The sequence below is a fragment of the Hyla sarda genome, unplaced genomic scaffold (assembly GCF_029499605.1).
Source record: "Hyla sarda isolate aHylSar1 unplaced genomic scaffold, aHylSar1.hap1 scaffold_71, whole genome shotgun sequence".
In the NCBI taxonomy this organism is placed as follows: Eukaryota; Metazoa; Chordata; class Amphibia; order Anura; family Hylidae; genus Hyla; species Hyla sarda.
Genome location: NW_026610729.1, coordinates 663,077 through 682,500, shown reverse-complemented (window position 1 = coordinate 682,500; position 19,424 = coordinate 663,077). Strand labels below are relative to the sequence as shown.

The 19,424-nt window shown below is 44.9% G+C and overlaps 1 protein-coding gene across 3 annotated transcripts in view; it reads right to left on the bottom strand.

The window, feature by feature from the left end:
- The window catches only part of LOC130344235 (kinesin-like protein KIF14), a 122,136-nt gene that overhangs the window by 49,115 nt on the left and 53,597 nt on the right, over positions 1–19,424 (bottom strand). For all 3 annotated transcript variants that reach the window (XM_056554409.1, XM_056554408.1, XM_056554410.1), the window contains exons 10-14: positions 15,275–15,393; positions 11,669–11,841; positions 11,410–11,557; positions 7,139–7,202; positions 6,860–7,044 (exon numbers count right to left, since the gene is read on the bottom strand). In XM_056554409.1, the coding sequence (XP_056410384.1) occupies positions 6,860–7,044; positions 7,139–7,202; positions 11,410–11,557; positions 11,669–11,841; positions 15,275–15,393 (689 nt within the window). The remainder of the gene's footprint in view (positions 1–6,859; positions 7,045–7,138; positions 7,203–11,409; positions 11,558–11,668; positions 11,842–15,274; positions 15,394–19,424) is intronic.

Below are 19,424 nucleotides of genomic sequence, written 5' to 3'. Positions count from 1 at the left end.
GTACCTGGTGACGAAGGTGGGTGAAAAAAAAAGGAGAACTTTGCAAATGTGTAACATCAGGCGGGTGGCAGTATCAGAATAGTAGCTGAGGCAGGTAGGCCGAAGAAAACTCTCTTCTGTAAAAGTATTAGTGTGCACAAGTATTGAGGATATGCATTATGTAAAAATTTTACTTCTAATAATATTCTAAGGATAAAATAGATGTACCCCCAAGTTTTTTTGACATCAAACAAAAGGAAAGGTGTGCAAAAAACACCATGTGCCACCTACACCAACAAGTATTGATGTTGTGCAAAGACCTCTAAAAGGTGGAAGGGAACATATGGTCCATTGTAACCGGTGGGGGTAAAAACTTCTCCTGTAAGGCCTTACTCTCGCATTATTAATTCCCTTCTTGGCAAGTGTTACTCGCCCAAAAAAGGGTGGCCCCACACAGGAAACTCTCCCTATTTTCACCTAAAAACCCTGTGAAATGGCAGCGTTTGTAGGTGGAAATAGGGAGAGGTTCCTGTGTGGGGCTACCCTTTCTAGGACAAGTAACACTTGCTAAGAAGGGAACTAAATGCGAGAGTAGGGCCTTACAGGGGAAGTTTTTACCCCCACCGGTTACAACGGACCATATGTTGTTCCCTTCCACCTTTTAGAGGTCTTTGCATCACATCAATACTTGGTGGTGTATGTGGCACATGGTGTTTTTTTGCTCACCTTTCCTTTTATTTTATTTAAAAAAATATTTGGGTACAGATATTTTATCCTAAGAAAAGTTAAGTTTAAGCTAAAGAATATTCTCAATACTTACTTGTGGTCTGATGCCGAGGAATGTCCAACTGGGGAGCAGCACCTTAAATATGTTTTGCACTATCCATATTTGTGAAGTGTTGGTGTGGCACCATGGTCAATCTACTTTGATGCATCAGGCATTGGTAGGTGGAAATCCTGGCTGATCCTTGCCCAAGTCATCTTCACAAAAGGTCAGTCCTCTCCACATTTTTCGTGGACAGACTAGTTCTCCTTAAGGTTACTATGGCCCCTGCCGCACTAAACACCCACTCTGCTGGCACACTACTGGTCAGGCAGGACAGCTTTTCCAGGGCAAACTCTGCTTGTAACAGCCACAAATCAAGTTTGGCTGCCCAGAAGTCCAGCGGATTCGGCATGTCAAGGTATACCATCACCTGCTGGTTAGGGTCCTGCAACAGGTTTACCTGCTGCTGATGAGTTGCTTCACTATGCAGGTGAAGCATAGGGAGGATGGGAAATGGGGCAGACCTGCAAGAGGATGGGCAATAGGGCAGATAGGCATCAGCCAACTGACCACATAGGAGGTCTCTGTAGTAGGTCAGCTTGTCCTCCCTCTCAGTGGGTGTAAAAAAAGCCCCCTATTTTGTAGTGAGGGTTCAATAAGTTGGAGAGCCAGAAGTCATCCCGCTGCCGAATGGTGGCAATTTGGAGGTCACTATGCAAGTGAGCATGCATCGTGCCATTTGTGCAAGTGACTCTGAGGGACTCCATGCCTCCATCTCCAATGCATCCTGCCACGGTGTGTCTGGGTCCTCTGTCTTTCCTTCCTCATAACCCCCTAGCTCCTCTGGCTGCTTCTGCTCCACCTCTCTTGTCAGATGAGTAGAAAAACCGTCCATCTCACAAAACCTAAACTGTGCTGCACTGTGCCCCTCCAGTTTAGCCCCGTCAGAGCTCATGTGGCCGTGAGATGTAGGCGCCACATCTCCAGTGCCCTGACCAGCCATCGTTTCCAACACGTGTTGTAGAAAATTAAGCAGTGGAATGACTCATCCTGTAATCCTGGCAACTGACTAAAAATGTGGCTACCTCAAAGGGCCTGAGCAAACTGCAGGTGTCACGTATGAGCTGCCTTTGGTTGACATTGAAGTTACACAGGGGAGTTCGCCTATCCGCTTGAATCATCAAGAAATCTATGATGGCTTTTCGTTATTTGTATAGTTGGTCCAACATATGGAGGGTGGAATTCCAATGTGCGGAAATGTTGCAAATCAGACTATGTTGGGGGATACCGTTCTAACACTGCAGCTCAAGGAGGGCGTGCTTTGCGGTGTACAAGTTGCTGAAGTGCATGCAAAGTTTTCTTCTCATTGTTAGGATGTCTTGCAGGTGGGGTGGGGGGGGGGGGGGACACTTCAGGAACCACTTGACAACCAGATTGAACACGTGTGCCATGCAGGGCACATGCCTCAGACTTCCTTGTCGCAGCGCAGACGAGATGTTCTTCCCATTGTCGGTCACCATGGTTCCCATTGCCAGTTTTCATGGAGTAAGCAATGATTCGATTTCTTGATTAATGACTTAGCAGTTCTTCCCCTGTGTGACTCCGTTTGCTAAGGCATAACCATGTGAAGAACAGCGTGACACCGCCGTGCCCTGCACACATGGTATGCTGGAGGGGCACAGACTTGTCAGTGCAGTGGAGGCTAAGGACACTGTGGAGGATGAGGAGGCGGAGTCGCACACTGTCACAGAACCAACGGCCTAGGGGTGTGGAGGCAAAAGCGGCGTGACCTGTCCAAGTTGCTGTTTGTGGCTGTGCAGGAACCACATTCACCCAGTAGGCCGTAAAGCACATTTATTGTCCCTGACCGTAGTTACAGATCCACACTTCAGCGCTGTGGTGCACTTTGGTACACACCAACAAGCTCAACGACTTGCCCACCTTCTGTTCCACAAATTTGTGCAGGGCTGGTACTGCCTTCTTCGCAAATAAATGACAGCTTGGGACTCCCCACCTCGGCACAGCACAAGCCACAAGTTCTCTAAAAGGTATAGAGTCCACCAATTGAAAAGAGAGGGACTGCAGCACCAGCAACTTGGACAGGAGCACGCTCCGCTTCTGCGCCATTGGATGAGTGGGCGCATACTGTTGTCTCTTGGACACTGCTTCGCCGATGGATTGCTGGCCGAATGACCGACTAAGGAGGAGCAGGAGCATCTGGAGCGACAGAAGATGGGTATGCCACACAGTTCCCTTCAGCTGAGGTGGTGGAGCTTTGGCTGGCTGAAAACGGGAGCGGCGTGATGCAGCAGGCTGGACCACCACATCGGAGATACAGTTCTCCCAGGCCGCTTTATGGTGACGCTGCATATGTTGACGCAGGGCCGTGGTGCCAACATTGGGACCACGGCCATGCTTCAACTTTTGCAGACACATCTTGCATGTGGCCAGGTTAACATCCTCCGGATGCTTGATGAAAAACTGCCACACCTGCCGAGTAGCTGATTTTCCCACCAACAGTCCGCACTGATTGACTGCTACTGCCACCAGCTCCAGGAACCACTGTTCCACTATCTCCCTTGAAGGTAGGCTGCTGAAAAGCAGGTGGTCTACCCCCCCCCCCCCCCCCCGGCAAGTTTGGCCCCAGACTTTCAACTTCTGCCAGCATGCTGAATGCCAACCATGCTACCACCTTGCTGGCAACCTGCAACCCTCTTCTCCTGATTATGATGAAGCCCCTTCTGCACCCGGCTCCCAGGGCCGGACTGGCCCACCGGGATACCAGGAAAATTCCCGGTAGGCCACTCACCCTGGGGCCGCAGTGGCCGGCCTGTGCTCAGTCACCAACCTGACCCGTTCTTATAGATCGTACCGCGGTCGGGCCACCCATGCACACTTTCATACAAGGGCCTGATATTAGTATCAGGACCTTGTATGCAGCCAGGGCCACCGTTAGGGGGGTACAGCCAGTACTCCAGTAAGGGCCCCGGGCCCCCGCTGAACCCCCCTGCAGATGCCTCAGCACAGAAGCAGGGGCCCGTTGTATACACAGCAGTCTCCTGCTTCCATGGCCGGTCCTGGACACAGTGAACTACAAGCGCGTCCTTTGCGCTCCGGCACATGAATGACGTCATCATCATGTGCTGGATCACAGACTGGTGAAGAAGACAGAAGAGAAGAGGCCAAGGACCGCGCGGGAGCCAGGTAAATATGTTTTTTCTCTTCTATTCCTTCCTAAGGGGGCTGCTGCTGGCTACCACTACCTAAAAAGGGGGCTGCTGCTGGCTACCACTACCTAAAAAGGGGGCTGCTGCTGGCTACCACTACCTAAAAAGGGGGCTGCTGCTGGCTACCACTACCTAAAATGGGGGCTGCTGCTGGCTACCACTACCTAAAAAGGGGGCTGCTGCTGGCTACCACTACCTAAAAAGGGGGCTGCTGCTGGCTACCACTACCTAAAAAGGGGGCTGCTGCTGGCTACCACTACCTAAAAAGGGGGCTGCTGCTGGCTACCACTACCTAAAAAGGGGGCTGCTGCTGGCTACCACTACCTAAAAAGGGGGCTGCTGCTGGCTACCACTACCTAAAAAGGGGGCTGCTGCTGGCTACCACTACCTAAAAAGGGGGCTGCTGCTGGCTACCACTACCTAAAAAGGGGGCTGCTGCTGGCTACCACTACCTAAAAAGGGGGCTGCTGCTGGCTACCACTACCTAAAAAGGGGGCTGCTGCTGGCTACCACTACCTAAAAAGGGGGCTGCTGCTGGCTACCACTACCTAAAAAGGGGGCTGCTGCTGGCTACCACTACCTAAAAAGGGGGCTGCTGCTGGCTACCACTACCTAAAAAGGGGGCTGCTGCTGGCTACCACTACCCAAAAAGGGGGCTGCTGCTGGCTACCACTACCCTAAAAGGGGGCTGCTGCTGGCTACCACTACCTAAAAGGGGGCTACTGCTGGCTACCACTACCTAAAAGGGGGCTGCTGCTGGCTACCACTACCTAAAGGGGGCTGCTGCTGGCTACCACTACCTAAAGGGGGCTGCTGCTGGCTACCACTACCTAAAGGGGATAATACTGTATATGGGGACTGCAACTATATACAGGGGGATCTACATACTGGGAGTAACCCCTACTTATAGGGGGGCTGCTACTGCATACAGGGTGTAGCTATCTACAGGGGGCAGTTATGTACACAGGAACCTACCTACAGGTGGTACCTCCCTACTCCGGGCACCTGTGTAATGAGGGAAACTATGGGAAGGGACCTGTCTACTTTCCTTAAGAGGGGCCCATTCCTTAAGCTGTGTAAGAGGCAGCCCTGGCGGCTGCCACAGTGCAGCAATGCTGTGGGGCTGGTAGGAAATTATTTCCAGGGCTGCTTTTTATCCCCAGTCTGGCCCTGCCGGCTCCCAAGTGCGATCGGCATCATCATCATCATCATCATCATCATCATCATCATCATCATCATCATCATCAAGTTGTGTCTGCAGGTTACTGATGTCCTCCTCAGGTTCCTCAACAGTGTCTGCTTCAGGAGCCTGAATGCTCGCAGCACGACCTCCAACGCCACTCTCCTCATCACTACTTGGTCGCCTAGCAGAAGAAGCGGCAGATGTCTCCTCCATTTCTTGGCTGGGCAGTAGCTGATGACTGTCCTCTAGTACAGTGTTTCCCAACCCAGTCCTCAAGGCACACCAACAGTCCAGGATTAAAATTTTTCCCTGTTCTATTCCAATGGAGTAACTGAAAAACCTGGAATTTTGGTGTGCCTTGAGGACTGGGTTGCAAAACACTGCTCTTGTAGATCGTCCTCACTAAATAGTGGAGCTGAACCCACAGCATAAGATACTTCTGTAGGAGAGGGAACAGCATAAGACAGAGGCAATGGGAGGACAGGGACTGCTCCTGGGCCATGCCAACTGAGGGTTGTGTCTGAGGAACCCACCAACTGTTGACTGGGGGTGTCAGATGTCACCCGAGTTGAAGTGGATGACAGTCTTAACTACTCAATGACGGCAAATGGGTTGCTGGTCGAGACACGACTGCTAGCTGATACCAGGAGCTCAGGCCTCCTGCTGCCACTTGCCCCTAGTCTGCTGCGACCTCTGCCTGATGAATTTAGGCCTCTGCTACTCTGCCTCTGGACGTCCTGGCACATCTCTGCCTGACATACTTAGTGCGTATATGAGGGAAATACAATACGCTCCACTACTATTAAAACAGTATTTGTCTACAACACTAGCAGGTGTGTACTTTTGGCTGGCCTTTCACAGTATTGAGGCCCTTAAGACTAACCGGAAAAAAATGGTACACCACTTAGATGTATGCACAGGTTACATTTAAGAGGACAATAGGCTTTTAGTGCTCAGCTCACTCTAACTGGCTGGCTACTATTCGCTTGTCAGTTGTTGTACACACCAGTGCTGCAGCACAGAGTTGCTGTTTACTACACCCAAAATTGCACTGATTGACTGGGAGGTGAATCGCTGCTGTAAAAATGCTTTTCTGTGCAACACACACTGCTATGTCCCTCTCTCTCTGTAATAGAATGCTGATGTGAGTGCCCGTAAGATGTTGCTAATTGCATAGGGATGACATCACAAGGGTGGCTGGCTGCTGATAGGCTGCATGCAATTCAGGGTCATCCCAACTACCCACCTTGCCTTCCCAGGTTTCCTTACCCCATGTCTTCACAAGTAGATCCGCCATTTTAGATGCCCGGCCCCTGGAGCCTGGACCGCACTAAATGGCGTTTAATTAAGCGATTCGCGATTAATTAATGCGGACGAATCGCGGTGAATCATTACGAATCAAATTTTTCCTGAAATTCGCAACAGATTCAGATTTGTCAGATTCAATTTGCTCATCCCTAATGCACATCTCCCCATGTTATAGGGGAAGTGCAGCCAACAATGATAGAAATGAAGGTTCGCACAAACAATACAGCAAACTGTTTTGCGGGCAGTGTCTCATAAACTATGTAGTAGTTTCATTTAATGAGTCAGGAGTTCTGCTAGATTGGTGCGTATATCCTACATGGCTCTGCCCATAAAATACCACCCTAACTTTATAAATACATAAACAGTTTTCTTCATATTGGCCCGACATTTACATACCAGTGATCGTTGGCAATAAGGACTCCTGCAAGTTGGATCTCATGATCAGAGCCCGGGTGCTGCTTGCCCACTTTTGTTTGGCCCTCCTTTATTAGGTATAGAAGCACTTCAGAGAGCTGAGGATCCTCATTCAGATTGACTAAGCTGGGAAGTCTGTTGTCAACTTTGAAGCAAACCCCAGCTTTCTGTTTTAAAGATAAGGAAAAGTATTTTGTACAAGAAAAAGCATAAGAAGAATGAGAAGAATGATTTGTAGAGTAAATTTAGGACATACTGTACCTGCAGCTCTTTTGCTTCTTCTATTTTTTGATGTTTGGCAAGCTTAAGTTTTTCTTCCCAAGATCTGAAACCATGTATACCAGTGAAGCTAGTGAACACTATACACAGTTATTTGTCGAACAAAATTAATAGAGGGGATATTTTTATCTAACCCCCTCTATAATGAATCAAGGAGTTTATTCTTCACCCTATACTTAAGTGTAGCCTTTTTAAGCAGTTTCTTTCAACTTTAAGTGCCAACAGAAAATGGTCTATTTTGTTTTTAAATCAAGTTAAACATATTGGAACATAAAAAAATAAAAAAGAAAAGAAAATAAACTGAATGTAGAAAATTTGACAATATTTGAAATATTCCTGAATTTTATTTTTATTTTTTATTTTGGCCACCAATTCTTAGAACTGGATGCTTCCTGTTCTGTAGAGCAGAGCAAAGCCTTCAAGGCCCACCAACAGCCCAGGATTGGAATTTTCCCTGTTCTATTCCAATAAAGTTAAAAAATAAAAGAATAAAATTAAAAAAATAAGAATGTTGGTGGGCCTTGAAAACTGAGTTTGAGACCATCGGCAGGATTACACCAGACCAGTATATAGGTAAGAGATTGCATTTACGATAGTGAACGACCACAGCTCCACTCCTTCTCCACTCTGCTTAAAGGGGTATTCCAGGAAAAAACTTTTTTTTATGTATATATCAACTGGCTCCAGAAAGTTAAACAGATTTGTAAATTACTTCTATAAAAAAATCTTAATCCTTCCAATAGTTATTAGCTTCTGAAGTTTTCTGTCTAACTTCTCTATGATGATGTCACGTCCCGGGAGCTGTGCATGATGGGAAAATTTCCCCATAGGAACTGCACAGTTCCCGGGACGTGAGTCATCATTGAGCAGTTAGACAGAAAACTTCAGAAGCTAATAACTATTGGAAGGATTAAGATTTTTTAATAGAAGTAATTTACAAATCTGTTTAACTTTCCGGAGCCAGTTGATATATCAAAAAAAGTTTCTGCCTGGAAAACACTCCCATAAAAGTCCATAGGCCAGCTCCTGTTTTTAGCTCATGTCCTGAAAATGCTACTAATCTATCAGCATAATGTTCTACAACAAGACATGTTTAACAAATTGATATATTTTGTGGGAAAACAATTCAGTATAACTTGTAATTAATGACTAAAATTCCTGCTCTTTCCAAGTCCAGTGGACAATGTTTATTATAGGACCATTCACTGGACTCAAACATGGAAAGATCACAGATTTTAACAAGGGGTTGTCTCATCTCCTTACCTCTACTTTTTCCAGTTCCTCTGGCCTGTTAGCAGCATACAGATGTGTTCGGGAAAGTCAAAAAGTAGCATAAGCGTGGAAGTTACATAATTTGCCTAACTCAAAATGACTAATGAAAGTTGAACAAGCAACATAGCCGCACAGGTTACTATGTTAACATAACTTAAAGTAAACAATGTGGCGGATTGGTATGGCTAACGGGGAGGCGGCTGGAGTTACAAACACAGTATGAACTTGCTACAAGTTTTTGTGAACCAACCAAAGCACTCTACCATCTGTCAGGACACAGAGTGCTCCAGGGGACTAGATAACAAGTCCTCCTCCAGCTCCTTATTCCAGTTCTGATGACCCCCAAGGACCAAATTTCACTCTAGCCAGTGTGAACATGTGTGGTGAGGGTGTTGGAAGGGCAGATGTTGTTTACCCTTAGGGCACATGGTATTAACCCTATGTGTTTGTGACACCAGGGCATGGTTATCCTCTACACCACCCAAGGTATGGCTGCTGGTTCCTGGGCCAGGCGCAGGGGAAATAATCACTCCGATGCAAGGGTACGGAACAGCAGCTTTACTGAGGCAGACAGATGTTAAAGTCTTTACAACTCAGATTAGACCCAAGGAGGTGACCAGTGAACTTCAGGAGGCTTGTTGATTCACTGGGACTTGTAGCGGACTTGGACTCAATTATGCAACCCACGCTGACTTTAGACTTTACCATGCTGACTTCTCTCCTGTATTTGTGCTTACCAGGCTTTGACTTTGACCTGTAGGAGGTTCCACTGGTAGTGGCTGCATGGCTAGGCCTTGGTCTCCCTCAGGAACACCAGACACTCTCAGGTCTTCACTTGACTGTACCACAGCTAAGACTGAAACTGGCTAGCTCCTCCCAGCTATATATGGGAGCAATTTGGAGGGGTCCTATAGGTCACCAACAAGTCACCTGGTCATTTACACCTTCTTTGGTTACATAGGGCTTAACGACAGGATTTAACCCCTTAAAGGGGTACTCCGGTGGATAACATTTTTTTTTTTAAATCAACTGATGCCAGAAAGTTAAAAAGATTTGTAAATGACTTCTATTAAAAAAAAATCTTTACCCTTCCAGTACTTTTTAGCATATGCATGCTACAGAGGAAATTTCTTTTTGAATTGTTTTTGTCTTGTCCACAGTGCTCTCTGCTGACACCTGATGCCCGTATCAGGAACTGTCCAGAGCAGGAGACAATCCCCATAGCAAACCTATCCTGCTCTGGACATTTCCTTACACGGACAGAGGTGTTCGCAGAGAGCACTGTGGACAAGACAAAAAAGAAATTCAAAAAGAAAAGAACTTTTTCTGTAGTGAACCGCAGCAGATAAGTACTGGAAGGATTAAGGTCTTTTAATAGAAGTAATTTACAAACTTTTTTAACTTTCTGGCACCAGTTAATTTAAAAAATAAAAATTGTTTACCACCGGACCACCACTTTAAGGACTGAGGGTTTTTCATTTTTTGCACTCTTTGTCCTCCTAATCATTTTTTACATTTTGCATCTAAAAATCCACATGATGGCTTATTTTTTGTGCCACCAATTCTACTTTGTAATGACATCAGTCATTTTACCCAAAAATCTATGGTGAAACGGAAAGAAAAAAATCATTGTGTAACAAAATTGAAGAAAAAAATGCCATTTTGTAACTTTTGGGGGCTTCAGTTTCTATGCAGTACATTTTTTGGTAAAAATTACACCTCTTTATTCTGTAGGTCCATACGGTTAAAATGATACCCTACTTATATAGGTTTGATTTTGTTGTACTTCTGGAAAAAAATCATAACTACATGCAGGAAAATTTATACGTTTAAAATTGTCATCTTCTGACCCCTATAACTTTTTTTATTTTCCACATACGGGGCGGTATGAGTGCTAATTTTTTGCGGTACCATTTTGGTGTTGATCAAACTTTTCGATTGCTTTTTATTCATTATATAAAAAAAGTGACAAAAAATATGCTATTTTGGACTTTGGAATTTCTTTGCGCGTACGCCATTGACCGTGAAGTTTAATTAACGATATATCTTTATAATTCGGACATTTCAGCACGCGGTGATACCACGTTTTTTTTTTTATTTACACAGTTTTTTTTTATGGGTAAAGGGAGGTGATTCAAACTTTTATTAGGGAATGGGTTAAATGATCTTTAACTTTTTTATTTCACTTTTTTTTGCAGTTATAGCCCCCATAGGGGCTATAACACTGCACACACTGATCTTTTACATCGATCATTGTTATCTCATAGGATAATATTGATCGATGATTCTGCCGCTTCACTGCTCATGCCTGAATCTCCATCGGCGACGCAGGAGGAAGGTAAGGACCCTCCTTGTGTCTGCCAGCTGTTTGGGACACCGTGATTTCACTGCGGCGGTCCCGGACAGCTCGCTGAGCAAGCCGGTAGCAGTTTACATTCACTTTAGATGCGGTGACCAACTTTGATTGCCCCGTCTAAAGGGTTAATAGCACACAGCACCATGATCAGTGGCACGCTATTAGCCATGGGTCCCGGATGTTCGAGGCCAGGCCCGACCTGCTATGACATGGGGCCACGCCGTAGTCCCGCGTTCTAGAAAGGGAGCAGACTCAGGGCGTACAGGTACGCCCTGCATCCTTAAGGAGTTAAAGATACAAACACTTAACACATTAATGCAATACATTAACTCTTTAGAGGCAATGAAAGTTCCGAGGAGTGTGAGGGCCAGGGGACTGGGACTGAGTCCACCTGATAGGACCAATAGTGTACAGAAAGGCCACCACACATCGTTCCCTATCGACAGTGGATTGAAAACTACCAGCCAGCGATGGCAGCAACATGCATGCCACCCCACTGAGACGCCGCATTACTGTGGAGTTTGTTTTTTCCCCACTGAGATGAACTTGAGAAGCGTAGCATATTGCAGTCATACATTGAGGGACCTAGGTATGCTAACATCATCTGGATTTTTATTTTACTTACTTTTGGGTCTCTGTTAGCTGCCTTTCTTGGACAGATAAACGTTCTCTCAGGGAACATATCTCCTGTAAGCTGGCCTCATATACAGCCTGATCCACCCCTTGTACACACTGCTGAGCAGCCCGGAGTTTGTCAATCTCAGACTTTAGCTCTGATAAAAGGATAAAAAAAGGTCACCAAAAGAATGAAAAAATAAAATTGTAGACCTTTTTAAATTCATTAGCGAGTAATAAGTCAAAAATATATATAGTAATCCATTTACCTCTTATCAGAGCAGCATTAGAGTCTTCATTTACTCTGGCCACATTGATGATGTTCCTGGCTTGTGAGGCATACCGTAGAGTACTAAGACTCTCCTCCAGGTTCACAGAGGCAGGACTGACTGTAGCAATCATCGCAGTTTTGGAATTTCCCCCTAAACTCTCTCTTAGGAGCCTTTTAAAAAGTAGTAAAAAGAAAACATTACTTTTTCACCTATTTCATCAAAACAATTGCATACACACTTTTTGCACATATACAGCCCTGGAAAAAGTTAAGAGACCACAAATTTTTAAAACAAAAAGATAATTTTATTACTACAAAAAGATTGATAAAACATTTACTCCACAAGTCCCAATACAGGGGTGATCCACATTTCTGGTCTGTGTTTTCCATTTGTGATGCTTTGTCCATGTGCGTCCTGACAGTGCTGACATTCTTCACCTGATTCAGGTGGTGTCGCTGCAACCAGGGTCCACCTAGACATGTGAGTTATATATACTCTTTACTCAGTTTTTTTGTTTTTCCATTGTGCGAGGTGTACTTTGTAGTCTTGTATTCTTTGGATGTCATGACATAACCGAATAGGAGGAGTTTATTATTTTCCCTTTATGTACTGTAAACAGTTGTACTATTTAGCCTATAGGCTATACCTAGTCAATTTGTTCCCATGTGCCAAGTTTTTATGTGGTCTTCCCCTTATTTGGGATGCAGACCTTACAGTGATATTGTACACTGGCTGGAGACCTGTATTGGGACTTGTCCTCCACAACAGAAAACTCCACAACTCCTTTTCAAAAGGTTTCATCCGTATTTGTTCTAATAAAGTGTATACCTTTTTAATAACTTTCCTGTCTGCGCCATATTGTTTTTGTGTTTCATGTTTGATTCTATTTGCACAATTTGATAAGTTATTTTTTTGGCCCATGTTCCATGTTAGGGTGGCTTTACACTCAATTTTCCTTGAGGGTATTGTCTACACGGCAGAATGTCTGTGTGGAATTCTACTGGAATATTTCACACCGACAGTCCGCTGCAACAGAGTCTCATTAATTTCAATGGAATTTTGCGGTTGCCGCAGAAACTCTGATTCCATCACCCACAAAAAGAATACACTTGTCTATTCTTTTTGCAGATTTTGCTGAGATTCATTGCCATCTATTAGACAGTACATTTCCAAGCGGTCCTAGTGTCCACCGGATTATTAAATTGTGCAGAATGTCTGCCCGGGCGGACATTCCCTACATTTTCAGCCATGTGAACATGGCCTAAGTCTGCATCTCTACATTTATGGGTGCCACGTTATTCCAGTGTCTGTTAGATTTCAGTAAAGGTACACCTAATTTAACTTAAAGGGGTACTCTGCCCCTAGACATCTTATCCCCTATCCAAAGAATAGGGGATAAGATGTCTGATCAGGGGGGTCCTGCTGCCGGGGACCCCCGCGATCTCTGCTATGGCACCCCAGACATCCGATACACGGAGCAAACTTCGCTCCCTGCCGGATGAATAGCGATGCGGGGCGGAGGCTCGTGACTTAAGTCACGTCCCACTCGTGACATCACGACCATGCCCCCTCAATGCAAGTCTATGGGAGGGGGCGTGACAGCCGCCACGCCCCTTCCCATAGACTTGTATTGAGGAGCATGTCCGTGATGTCATGAACCTCCGCCACTGCACCTGATGCTCTAAACGAACACCGGGTGCAGCAGGGAGATTGCGAGGGTACCCAGTGGCGGGACCCCCAAGATCAGATATCTTATCCCCTATCCTTTGGATAGGGGATAAGATGTCTAGAGGCAGAGTTCCCCTATAAGAACCCGATTATGTGATTACCTGAACCAAATCTAATTTTATGAGGAAGTGTAAAATCAAATGCTGTGGTCATCACTATCCTCTTAGTAGGATTAGCTGGATGGTAGAACAGTGCAAGCAGTTCCTTAAAAGGTTATTTAAACACCAGTATGACAAAGTTGAAAAGAAAAGCTATGAGTGAAGAAAATAAGGGTTCAATTCTGGCTTCACTAGCAGATGGAAAATTTCAAAAGACAGTGGTTCAACAAGATAAAGCAACAGACATTGGAGGCAACGCATCCACAGACTGGCTGAGAAAAAAAAACCTGTTTTCCCATTGACTGCAATGACAGTCAACTCCTTTGAACTTCACTCAACAACGTAGGAGGACATCAAAACGAGAACTACAAAAAGAATAGCAAACAGCAGCGGGGGTGAAGTGCATGGCGTGGACAGTTCAAAATGCAGCCACTGAAATATTCTGGGTATGCCATGTAAACATACCCTAATGGTTAGACAGAGACCTGGAGAGGCATACAAGCCAGTGTGTCTCACATCCACTGTGTAATTTGGTGGAGGATTGATAATGATCTGGAGAGGTTTTAGCAAGGCTGGAATCCAGCACATTTGTCTTGAGAAGTAGACATCAAGACAATATTCTACAGACAACATTACTCCTAAATTCCAATAAAACTATTGTCATTATTAACTATTGAGGTAACTGTTTATTTTACTCAAACACATTTTTATAGTAAAATCAGAGAATATGATATGTTTCAGTGGTCTCAATTTTTCACAGAGCTGTAGCATAAACTACTGTATAATGTTTTTGTTTAAGGCCGGGTTCGCACTTCAGATTCAGAGTGCGGCCAACGTCGACCGATTCAGAACTGCGCAAACATTGCCATCCCCATAGATGGCAATATCCGCGGAGTGGAAATCTGCAAGAACATTGAACACGTTCAATGTTCTGGTGGAATTTTTTAAGTTGATTTTCTGGGTGTAAAGGCCGCCTCAACCTTGGAAATAAGAGTTCACATGCTTTTTATACACCTCACATTAGTGTCCCATTGTTTATTCCTGTTTTTGGGAAGACCATGAGATCACTCTTGGCATTCTCCATTAGGGGAGAAAGTAAGAATGAATGTGTGTTCATTATGCTGTTTGTACATTAAATAGGCAAGGGTTTTAGTGCTGCTTCAGATCCATAGCAGGATCACTTTAGCATACAATATGAGCAACCTCGATTTATTCTGCTATAGTTTTATGTTAAAACTAGTTTTTATAGTTAAGCAGCTATACATAAATGTATAGTCAAATAAAGATGCCAATTGGAAAATAATGAAGAATGACTGCTTGCCCAGATGTTTTTAAGCCACCTTACATTGGAAGTTTTTAAGAGGGCCAGGAGGAGGAGGAGACTTGCAGAGGAATTTCTCATCCCCGCATAATTTGTGCAGGTTCACACCGGACTTGCTTGGGCATTTTAATTGCTGCAACAATTTCACCAATGTCCTACCAGTTTATAACATCGGAACAAAAACAATTACCATATCACAGACCATTTAGTAAAGCCAATGACAGAATCATAAGATGTACTTAAAGAATAAATCTATGATCATACCACAAAATCTTTATCAGGCATATGGTAAATAATAAGACAACCCTTTGGGTACTTCATATTATAACTGTATTGCACAATTCCTGCTGATATCAGAAAACGGCCTGAGGGGAGGAAAATGCATTCTGGTCTCTTGAGTCCTAGAATCATGAGCCAACAAGATGAACACATGTGCTGAGGCTGCAGATGACTTACCAAGTGAGTAGAGATTCTCTGTAGGGTATAAAACTTCTCTTGTGGACATCTGACATCTCTGCTAGAGCGGATATCACTTTGCCCAGAGTAAGCAGCGACTTATTGATGCTGGCACCTTCCTGAAAGTCAGGGAACATGAAGTCAGCAATAACTATGAAAAAGGGAAATAGTCTCTTAACCTAAAGAAAAACTGTGTAAGTGGTGGGGATTTATTAAGAAATTTAGAAAGCTTTTGAAACTGCTTTTTTCTCTATGTTTGTCGCACAATGGGTCCGTGTGACTTTCTGTGAAACAATTGCTTTAGAAACGTTTCCATGATTTTTACCCATTTAGAACACTTTGTGCTGTGGTCACTGATTTACTAAGTGTGAGTGTAGCAAAATTGTCCTACAATCTCAGACATAGGCGGTTTCTAAGGTCAATTCAGCCCTCCCCTAAATTTTCTGTGCAACTTTTGAGTCATGGTATATGCGACTTTTCACACAAAAGTTGTATGTCCACACAAAATCTGCAACTTTTTTTAAAAGTTGCATCAGCAAAATTGATCAACGTCCGGGCGCCGTTTGATAAATTTGGCACATTTCTGCAACTATTATAGCAACTTTTGTGCTCTAAAATAGTTTAGAATTCACACCACTCTTTGTAAATGCCCCTCTAAATGTATAAATACTAAGGGAGGAAGGCTCATAGTGGGCTGCTATATGTATGTAAATTATAGATGCTCCTGATATGCAAAACTTGTAGAGGTCAGCAGACAAAGCCTAGAGAGAGGGTTTTGGACAATACCCATATTTACATGGTTTGCGATACCTTCAGTCTTGCTCTGTCTTGAATTGCTGATTAAGAAGAGTTAGAAACATGAGTTGAAAGTATTGTTTTCTATTTTGCTTTTAAAAGTGAGATATATCATGCACAAACCTATCCCCTATTCGCAGGACCCCTGGCTCTGGGAATGGGGCATGTGGACCCCCGCAAAAGCATATCTTTATGGGAGGGCTGTTCGGCTATCTTCGGCTCTCCCATAGAGAGATGGAGGGGGCATGTTGGCTGCGCTTCATGGTGATGGTGATGGGGGTGGGGACTTCTGAGCGTTCAACATCCTCCGTTCCATGAGCCATGACGACCCCTGCCCCTCCATCTAAAACGTATCCCCTATGCCGCTGTAAAGAACACTGGTGAGGCCTCACTTGGAGTATTTTGCGCAGTACTGGAGGCCGTATCGCCAAAAGGATATAGATACTCTAGAGAGAGTTCAAAGAAGAGCTATTAAACTAGTACGTGGATTGCAGGACAAAACTTACCAGGAAAGGTTAAAGGACCTTAACATGTATAGCTTGGAAGAAAGAAGAGACAGAGGGCATATGATAGAGACTTTTAAATACATAAAGGGAATCAACAAGGTAAAGGAGGAGAGGAGATTTAAAATAAGAAAAACTACCACAAGAGAACAGTTTTAAATTAGAGGGGCAAAGGTTTAAAAGTAACATCAGGAAGTATTCCTTTACTGAGAGAGTAGTGGATGCATGGAATAGCCTTCCTGCAGAAGTGGTCGCTGCAAATACAGTGAAGGAGTTTAAAGGGGTACTCCGGTGCTTAGACATCTTATCCCCAATCCAAAGGATAGGGGATAAGATGCCTGACCGTGGGACTCCTGCCGCTGGGGACCCCCGTGATCTTGCACGTGGGACCCAGTTTGTAATCAGTCCCTGGAGCGTGTTCGCTCCGGGTCTGATTACGGGCGATCACAGGGCGGGCGGCATGTGACGTCACGTCTGCACCCCCTTGTGATGTCACGCTCCGCCCCTCAATGCAAGCCTATGGGAGGGGGCATGACAGCTATCACGCCCCCTCCTGTAGGCTTGCATTGAGGGGCGGAGCGTGACGTCACACGGGGGCGCAGGCGTGACGTCACACGCCGCCAGCCCTGTGATCACCTGTAATCGGACCCGGAGCGAACACGCTCCGGGGACTGATTACAAATGGGGTGCCGCATGCAGGATCACGTGGGTCCCCAGCGGCAGGACTCCCGTGGTAGGGCATCTTTATCCCCTATCCTTTGGATAGGGTATAAAATGTCTAAACACCGGAGTACCCCTTTAAACATGTATGGGATAAGCATAAGGCTATCCTTCATATAAGATAGGGCCAGGGACTATTGATAGGATTCAGAATATTGGGCAGACTAGATGGGCCAAATGTATCTTATCTGCCGACACATTCTATGTTTTTGTTTCTATGCATATAGGGGATAAGTTTTTGTTCATGATACTTCCTTTTCCAAGAAAAATGAGTGGTGGGACTTGAGTTTAGCATGCAGCCATACTTCCAGATAACTGTAGTTTAGGTTCTGTGAAATCCCCATAAGTATACAGTGTCCTACATAAGTACCAATTAGTGTTGCTCGCGAATATTCGCAATTCGAATATTATTCGCGAATATCGCATATTCGCGAATTCGCGAATTTCGCGAATATAGCGCTATATATTCGTAATTACGAATATTCGTTTTTTTTTTTTTTCTTCACAGTACACATCACAGTGATCACCCCTCTCTGCTTCCAGCTTGTGTGGTGTAAAGAAGGCTCTAATAATACTCTGTGAGACTGCCGTGCGCAAATTCGCATATACGAAAATTAGCATATGCTAATTTTTCGCATATGCGAATTTTCGCATATGCTAATTTTGTATATGCAAATTTTCACATATGATAATTTTCGTATACGCGAATGTTCGCATATGCGAAAATAAAACGAGGGGATAACGAATATGCGAATATTCGCGAATATATGACGAATATTCGTCCATATATTCGCGAATATTCGCGAATTCGAATATGGCCTATGCCGCTCAACACTAGTACCAATGCCTTCCTGTGTACATCTTGTGCTATGTATGCAAATCTTTAACAGCTGTTTGAGGGAGCATATTGCTGTAGAAGATGTGAGCTTGTTGTGCATTTGAAAGCTTAGTGTCTGGATCTATATAATGACTTGCAACACTGAGTGGTAGGGATAACATGAAGGAGTCTGTTGCTCACTAAGATAGCAATCTCTGGGAAGGGGAGCATAGTGATAGGGAGGTGCAGGAGAAAAAGACATGTAGATTTGTGACAAAAGGTATGGATCAGAGGCTTCCCGTTCCATAAACTAACATAGGCAATATGGCTTGCCCCAAACAGCTGATCAGCAGGTGTGTTGAATGTCAGCGCCCTGCTGATCAGATATTGGTGGCTCAATCTTTTAATAGGCTATGAATTTTTCCTTAAAATTCTTTACAGTTTGTTATCAGGGAAGCTTAACACTAAGGATTCAGCTTCCTAGATGCTGAATTTATTGCAAGGGACCTGCTTTGGTCAGATGTTTACACCAATGGGACAAGCAGAGGGTCTTGAGGGACTTAAAATTCAAATCCAATATTAGCCAGTAATATTAGTATATAAATATTAGTAGAAAAGGAACAAAGGGTTTGCCCATAAATAGTTATTCCCTATCCTTCAGCAGCCAAGAATTCATGAACTAGGAACAGAGTTGAGCTAAGAATGGGGGGGGGGGGGAGATTTGTGAGAGTACCGTATTTTTTGCACTATAAGACGCACCTAACCATAAGATGCACCTAGGTTTTAGAGGAGAACAAGAAAAAAAAAAAAAAAAAAAACACAGCAGCCCCCCCCCCCCTTGTAGACAGTGCCCCCTTGTAAACAGCAGGCCCCCCCTTGTAGACAGTGCTCCCTTGTAAACAGCAGGCCCCCTTGTAGATAGTGTCCCCATGGTAGTTGCTCACTTGCGGTTGCCGCTCCGCTCCCCTGTTCTGCCATCCGCTTCCCCGTTCTGCCGTTCGCATCATAGCGTCCTCTGGAGGAGCATGTGATGTGTGTGTCACATGTTCCTCCATAGGACGCCATGATGCGGGCGGCAGAACGGGGCTGCGGGCGGCATAAAGGGGCTGCGGGCGGCATAACGGGGCTGCGGGCGGCCGCACTGCAGCAGGTATCGGCCTTGGTATCAGGGACATTAAAACGAGTCCCCGATACAATGCAAATGCCGGGTATCGGCACATACATTCGCTCCATAAGACGCACAGACATTTCCTTCCCACTTTTGAGGGGGAGATTAAGTGCATCTTATGGAGCAAAAAATATAGTATATCCCCTG